Below are 8,537 nucleotides of genomic sequence, written 5' to 3'. Positions count from 1 at the left end.
ACACTTAACCGTTGACAAACTACAAGATCATATTAGTAAAGTGATAAACATATGGCAAACGTAAACAATCTGTGAGAGCGGGCTTCATGAAGTAAAAAATATTTCGCGTGAGATCGAATTAATGGAACGCGAACGAAGCAAAGCCCACAGACGCGGAAACTCATGAGCCGAACAATAGATCGACGTGCATCTATGTAAGGGCGACCGGAACGACACACAAGCGAGTTGTGGCGGACCACTGTCCACGGGCGATGATGTACCATAGAGCGCAGGCGCCAAGAAAATATATTATCGCCAACGAAGCGACCCGAGACAACTATTATATCCTATATACAGTCTAACTAGCATATTAGCTAGGTAGGCCTATTATTAGCTCTTGATATTATTTCTATGATTCTAACTAGTGGTCTATATATAACTGTAATATATAACTGTTATATTTAGATCGGTGATACTATAACAACATGTAAATAACTGTAATGTATCAAGAGCTATAAATGGAGTTATAAGCTCCGGATGTTATCAGAAGTGTATAATAATTATAGACTCTATATACACTTCTGGTGTTATTATGTACAGCTCAGTGATTCAAACAGAGAGGGTATAAAGCCCGAAGGTTGGTGCAAGCATAGACTAACAATATCTATTACTGGGCAGCACAAGGCTCCCACATTTCTCACGATAAAGGTAATGATTCTATCAGGAGTAAGATAATATAGGATAATATAGGATATTATCCTATATTATCTTACTCCTGATTCTATGGCATCATTTGTACTTCTTCATGTGTTAAGGCCCCGGAACAACTTTCGTAGTACTTGTTGTTAAACGTAACATACGTAGCGTACACGGGGATGGGTAGGCCCGCTTCGTGTGATTAACGTTTTATTTTCTAGAATATACTACGTAAGGTTTAATTGATCTTTAAGGAATTAATTTCAAATGCGGATTGCATTATTTTAAGGAAAAAACATGGTTTTAATAACCACTTTCTCCCGACCGAAGTCAGACCCCCCCCCACCATTAAAAAATTATGTTTGGGGGCCCCCCCTTTTTTAAAAAATAAATAAAAGAGTTAAAAAAAAAAATTTTTGCCCCAAAAAAAAAGCTCACCCAAGATATCAGTCAATATGGTCGAACTCTCTGCTACCTGTTCCGACACGACTGTGAGGCACCTGGGCCAGGAAACATATATAGAATATATAAAGTATATATATATATTGGGTTTGGTGGATTATGTGGACCACTTAGCACTTTGCCGCTGAGCGCGTGCGTGCATGAGTCTGGGTAAAGGATGATCAACAATTAATACAAACAAACCGCACCTACATTTGAGTGTACTGTATGTCATGTGCATGCATGCGTGTGCGCGCGGGTGTACATGCGTTTGTGTGTGTGTGTGTGTGTGTGTGTGTGGTGCGTGTGTGTGCGTGCGTGCGTGCGTGCGTGCGTGTGCGTGGCGTGTAGGTGTGCGTTGTGCGTGCGGGCCGCGTGGCGTTGTGTCGTGCTGCGGGGACGTGTGGTGGTGCGTGTGTGGCGTGTGTTGACGTATGGACAATAGCCGGGGCAGGAGGCGACTGATGACAGCAGTTGGGGACAGGGTCTGGGCCACTATGGACGAAGACGGAAATGGATATACATATCGCGTAAGCAGTAAGCACATAAAGTACGGCTACTGAAAGCAAATTAGGGATGCGGGTAAAAACAGCGGGTTGAATTGACCGAAACCCGAAAAGGAAGAAAGGTTGGTGAACATCGTAATTATAGGAAACTTTATATAGGAGTATACAGCACGTCATTTATCCCCATATATGTGCGAGATGTGGTCGAGATAGTAGTTTTTGTGTCGGTAGCTTTCTTACTTTTCTACTATATATAGCAATTACGACATTGGGAGCCGTTAACCGTAGATGAATTGCTATTGACAATGTACCTACATTTCTCTGGCGGTGGGGTCAACGGTCAACCATAAAAATATATAGAGACACTACCAACACACGTGCGAGCCAGGCACCTGTGACACCGACACCACACGACAGCCAACACCCACACACACCGACACCGCGCACCGACACCACAACGCACACCAACCACACGCACAGCCGCCACGCAAGCACCCACACCGACAGGGCAAGAGGGGAGGAGAAGCACAGACCAAGCAGCTAACGCGGGAACACACCACAACCACACCACAGCACACAGCGCACAACCCCACAACCGAAACCAAACCACATCCGTGACACCCCCACACACCCATCCAACACACACTACACCACACCACACCAGACAGCCACCAGCACCAGAAGCCACAGCCAGCAAGGGACCCGCCACCACCACAACCAGACACAAACACTACACCGCACACCACAACCACACAACACAACACCACAGCCGAACAACCCACACCACACCACAGCCACAGCCAACACGCAACACCACAGACCACAACACACGCACACCGACGACCACACCCAAACACACCACAACCCCACCGGCAAATGACACAAAGACCACACCACAGACCACACACACCCGACACCACACCACACCCACACGCCCAGGGGTGCGTGAAATCCGTACCGAGGAGTGGGGGAGGGGGGTATGAATCGAGTGCGGATAGCGCAGTTCAACAGGCACGAGCCAACATTAAGCAAGGAGGGAGGCCCACAATAAATATCACGCACAGGGCGCGCGCGATCGCGGACACGCATAAACATAACAGCACAACCACACACACAACACACAGCACACACGACACACCACAACGCGAGCGCAGCAACAGCACACACGGGTGCTTGGGGGAGGCGGGGGGAGAGAGGAAGGGGGGAGAGAGGACAGGACAGGGGGGGGGAGAGGGGGGGCACCGGAGAGGCACACAGCACCAAGCCCCCGGCGGGAGGAGCCGGCGAGGGACGACAGAGAGGGAGGGAGGGGGGGGGGCGGGAGGAGAGGGGGCGGGGACGGGGGGAGGGAGGACGGAAGAGGGAGGGGGAGAGAAGGAGAGGGGCAAGAGAGAAGGAGGAGAGGGTAGGAAGGGCAGGAGAGAGCAAGAGAAAGCCGAGGGGAGCAGGGGAAGAGCAGGCAAGGAGGGGAGGGGGAGAGGGAAGAGAAGGGGAGGAGGGGAGAGGAGGGGGGGGGTAGCAGGGCGAGGGCGCAGAGCACGGACTGGACAACGGAGAGCCGGGGAACAGCAGGCAAGATAAAGGCAATACATGAGGGGGCGCGAGCAAGCAGGGGCAAGAGAGACGGCGGAACAAAGCAACACAAGGCGAGGCACAGAAAGAAGCGAGGGGGGGGGACACGAAAACACAAGCGCGAGTACAGGGTGAGCGATTTTATACATGAGCACAGGGGCGTAAGATCCGTAACCGAGGAGTGGGGGAGGAATACCATGCCAAATTTTGACAACCATAAAGTTTAAAAATTTGGAAGCGCCCCCATAGTGTTCGGACACCATTTTGGAAAGGAACCAAATTTGGACATATAAGGTAAATGTATGTGTAACTGTATAGGCATAACACGGTATCAGTATGATCCACGATTCATTTAGAGTACAGGGTCTCCAACCCTGTGAACTCCAAATGCCGAATGAAGGATGGACGCGGGGGAGGCCGGGGGGGCGAAATTAACCTTTGGCTTGGGACCGGCAGGCAGGTCTTGCGTGCCAGTAAGGCATGCCAGTGCTAAGAAGGGTCTGGGGGCATGCCCCACACCCAGAAAATGTGAAGAAAAATAAATGTTTTTTAAAAAAAACCATTTTCCTGCAATCATGAGGCATATCTGTGGGCCATATCTGCAATGTAATGATGACACATCTTCAACCCTATGACTCAACTCTACAAAGTTAGGATCAAAAAACACTTTTCATGACTTTCAAGAGAGCGTAACACGAGGTTGCATACTATATAATAATACATGTAAAAACAACAGGTAAGTAATTGCCAATTCTCAACAATTTTCACGGTGTTTTTGTATGTTTCTAAACCATACTTTTTGCTATTTGTGAGTCTGGAAAACATTTTTCTGAGAGTCATTGCCAATGGTCTCAATTTTCTCATGCAAATTATGCCTGAAATTGAAACAATCAACATTTCTTTCTTTTTCTTCTTCTTCCTCTCGCTGTCTCTTTTTGTTCTATTTTTTAATTGGGGGATATTTGTACAGGCCATCCCCCCTCCTTCAAGAGCGGAGGGGATGCATCCCCCCATCCCCCATTGATTTACGTCCCTGACCACACCATACCACGCCACGCCACGCCACACCACACACACGTCTAACTAACTAGTATATTATTTCTATGGGTTCAACTGACTCCCTGCCCCTCTTCCGCTACCTACGGCCCTGATTGCCTGGTTGTAATGTGCTTACTATTGCGACTAAGTATACCTAATAATCATACCGACTTGAGTGAATCTATCACTAACCCAATATTACGCCGTAAACATCGTGAGGATACGATGACGATCGTCGCCTATCGGACCCTATCCCTTTAGTGAGAAGCCGTCTATCTCGCCGTGCTACGCTATATCTGATGCTGTAGATACCGCACAGTGTATAATTTTCAATATTATAGTCAAGTCATGTCAAATTAAATATGCATCGTAAAAGTACTATACTTTAATTATTAATCAAGCGCACGTACGCCATTATATCTAGGGCCAGCGGGTAGTTGTGTGTATAGTAAATTAATAATTTAATAGTTAGCGTTATCGTTGAATAATTTAATAATGCGTAAATAGTTTTTCTATCGCCTCCTTTAAGAATTCTCACATTGAAGTCACGTACGTAGGCCGGGGAAGTAAACGTGATGTATACATCCTGTAGTAATTTCAAGATGCCTGAATCGCGCGAATCTGCACAAGGCACTGATCTCTATAATATATATATCTAATATATAATATATATATCTAATATATAATATATATATCTAATATATATATCATAATAATATATATATATATATACTATATATAGTATATATATATATATATACTAGTATTAATGTAAATAACTCATATATTATATATATATAATGGAGTAAAAGTTATAACGGAACACGGTAGAACATTTGACTGTGTTTATTGCATACAGAACTGTTTTCGTTGTGGAGCGGAAACAGCTCCACAGCCTCATCAGTGCCTAAAGTCACAGAGTGGTAGGAGAGGATGATATTTAGCAAAACTCCCGAGGCCAGTATAAAAACACATCGCATAATCATGATAATTGTGATCTACCTATTTGCTCCTCACTCATGTAGTATTGAGCACGTCGCGCCTCGACACACGAGTTTTCATAAACAGACCCATTGGAATCTATATATACTAGTATATAATAACTAGAGGCGCAACAGCGCACTCCGTGGCACGCCATGAAGGGCCCACGATGAAGGGCATGATGGGCGAATTGATTTTTCAGTTTAATTTGACATTGGAAATTTTTGGATTTTTGCGATTGTTGAATTTTGTTGGTGTTTTCATTTTTTCTTTTTTGTTGGCTTTTTTTAAGGGGTTTTTGTATTTTTTATGTTTTTTTTTTTTGGATTTTTGGTTTTTTGGTTTTTTTTTGATTCTGGATATAATATCTGCGATCTCTCTCCCTCAACCTGGTGCACATCTGTGGACCGCTGCGCTCTTATATGCCCATTCGTGATATGAACTGTTAGTATGCAATGTGACTCGTGCCAGGTTAGGAATGGAATTCGAGAATAAGACAGACCATGATATTTGCGTGAATAAATCCAAAAAAAAGCAAAAAAAATGAAAATCCAAAATAGCCAATCACTCCAAAATGTCTGTGCTTTAGTTGTGAATTCATCTCCTAAACCTGGCAAGTCAGATTATGCATAGGAAGAGTTAAAGGCACTAACAAAATAGCCCATATACCCAATATGCTTTGTCACTCCACAGACAGACGGACGACGGACAGAGATCGCAGATATATATTAGAATATATATTACTATGATCTCTTATACTATATAGATTATATTATAGAGATACAGTCACCGTCAGTGCACAGCATGCGTCTAAAAGAGGAATTGCTTCCGGACCTGTGATGTGGAGGATAAAAATAGATCCGCCGCCTCGCGACCCGCGCGCATACGTCTACTGCTATGACCGGTAGAAATCGTGTACTAACTATCATAATATGGAGGCGAACGAATTGAGTTACATTTCTATAATATTCTGGTTATGTCATAGACACACTGTCCTTAGCCTTAAATCTCTGTGATTTTCTGAAGTCTATTGAAGGCGGCGATTAGTCTAATTAATAGGCAAACATGCAGGCGCGCTATAAGAGCGGTTGAAACGAAACGCTCACGATTCTATTTTTATCCTCCAAAAATGAGGAAAGTGGGCTGGGGGGGGGTGCGATTTTTTATCCTCCAATCACAGTCGGAGCAATTCCTCCTGTATTTAGACGCATGTCGGGGTGCCAGAGAAGGCAATATATAATGCTGTCCCGCCATCTATCGGGAATATTGAAGTATAACTCCAAAATTTCAAATACATAGCAGAAGTGCGTCGATTTGCGAATCAGAAAAGCTCTTTTCTATATTTTGCAACTATTGACCATTGGTATTGTAGAAATGGACAGTAACTATCCTATTGTAATTCCCTTACTATTGTAATTCCCTTTATCTACTCCTGATGTTGAGTAGAGCGCGACGGTAAAGTGCAGGAAGGCACAGCAGATAGATAAGAAGAAAAATAGAAGGAAAGTCGAAAAGAGCTTAGGGAATAGATACAGAAGGGCAAAGAGGCAACGAATGGAAGAATATATAGATGATAGCAGGCCCGTAGCCAGGGGGGGGGGTTCGGGCGGTTTCGAACGAACCCCCTCGGCCCGAAGCCAAAAAAAAAATTTTTTTTAATATTGAAGAATTTCACCTCAATGTCGCTCTAATTTTAAGTGTAATAATTCAACAAATCTCATCGTGCGGGAGCGGAAACAGTGAACACACCCTCACGCACTCTTCCCCCCGCTCGGTGCTTGATGCCCTCGCCTGGTCGGCTTCGCGTCCGAGCAAGAGGGCGTGTAGCAGGGAGGGTCGCAGGGAGTCCCGGACCCCACCTTGCTCGCGGCAGAAAACGCATCCTGAGGGGATGTAATTTTAAAAAAATTTTCTGGGGGAGGGCCACCCAGAACGCGCGCGCCTTCGCGTGCTCCAACTCGGGTTACGTTAGACGACCCCCCCTGGTACGAAATCCGTACACGCCCCTGCCGAGCAAAATTGCCAACATTGAAAAACACGAAACAGACCTCCCCCCCCCAAAACAAAGCTGCGCTACGGGCCTGTGATAGTATAGGAATATGGATGGTAGAGGATCTGAAACAATCAGGAAGATAACAGACAAGACAACGTGAGGAGGTAGGTGAAATACCGGAGAATAGGTGGAGGACGTAATGAATGTTGAGGAGAGGGAGAAAACAGACAAGGCCGGTAAAATGTAGATGAGCGGAACGTTGACATAGAGAAAGGGATTCTAGGACTATCTATTACCCCCTGGACAACTACCACCCGGACAACTACCCCCCTAGGACAACTACCACCCGGACAATTACCCCCCGGACAACTACCCCCCTAAGACAACCCTAACACCCTAACCCTAACCTTAACCCTACTAACCCTAACTTTAACCTTTAGGGGGTAGTTGTCCGGGTGGGTAGTTGTCCAGGGGGTAGTCGTCCGGATACGAGAGAGAGGTAATTTTAAGGAATGTGAGCGAGTTAGAGGGAACGAATGGGGAAGGAAGTGAGTGAAGAGGAGTGATCGAATACATTTGCGCGTATATCTGCATTCGTGCTGTATTCGTTCTGTATATCTTTATTTGTTCTGTATTCATTTTTGTGTATCTGTACCTGTAACCTGTATCCGTATGTCTGTAATAATTTGATTTCGTCAGCTAATTATATCAGTCGGTAGATGGCGCGCATGGCAATAAAAATACACAGCCCACACAACACACAACACAGGAGCTGAGAGTTCTCAGGAGCACAGGAGGTCCTAAAGCACCATGGCAAAATCTGTGCCGTTTGTAAAGTTTAGTAATGGACAGAAGTATCCACAACTAGGATTGGGAACCTGGCTGGTAAGGAGATCTAGTATTACTATTAGTATTATTATTGGGCTAGTTATATCCTACATAATATTACAACCGTCGTATCCGTTGCCTTGATGCCAAATTTGGACACTACTCGGCACAGGCACTCGAAGCGTTTCAACTGTAAACACACGCCGCCGCCATTGCGCGCACACTGACACTGAAACCTGATGCGGTAGGGTGGGGGGAGGGGGAGGTCCGGACGACCACTGTTTGGTGTTTTACCTCAGGATACCTCAGGATATATTTCCGAACTCAGGCCTACCCCTCTATATTCGGCTCCTTCTTTCTACATGCTCCCGTTGGAGAAGTGCAGTAGTCGTAGAGAAGACTCATTCTGCCATTGTCCAGTGGGGCTGAAGGGGTCGTTGTCGTATCAGGTACTACATATATCAGGAGTTAATAAAGACAAAATTGTCTTTATTAACTCCTGA

General features: G+C 45.5%; 1 protein-coding gene across 2 annotated transcripts in view; it reads left to right on the top strand.

The window, feature by feature from the left end:
• The first annotated feature begins 230 nt into the window (after positions 1-230).
• LOC106807476 (aldose reductase-like) overlaps positions 231-8,537 on the top strand; it is a 17,253-nt gene continuing 8,946 nt past the window's right edge. The window contains exons 1-2 of one of the 2 annotated variants that reach the window (XM_014809818.1): positions 231-240; positions 7,979-8,091. In XM_014809818.1, coding sequence (XP_014665304.1) covers positions 8,017-8,091 — 75 coding nt within the window. In that variant the 5' untranslated portion in view covers positions 231-240; positions 7,979-8,016. Of the gene's footprint in view, positions 241-7,938; positions 8,092-8,537 lie in introns of those variants that run through there. The other variant, XM_014809812.1, reaches the window with a different exon arrangement.

Source organism: Priapulus caudatus, unplaced genomic scaffold, assembly GCF_000485595.1.
Source record: "Priapulus caudatus unplaced genomic scaffold, Priapulus_caudatus-5.0.1 Scaffold11, whole genome shotgun sequence".
Classification (NCBI taxonomy): Eukaryota; Metazoa; Priapulida; class Priapulimorpha; order Priapulimorphida; family Priapulidae; genus Priapulus; species Priapulus caudatus.
Note: the sequence above shows the minus strand (reverse complement) of the source record. Positions and strands in the feature narration are given on the sequence as shown.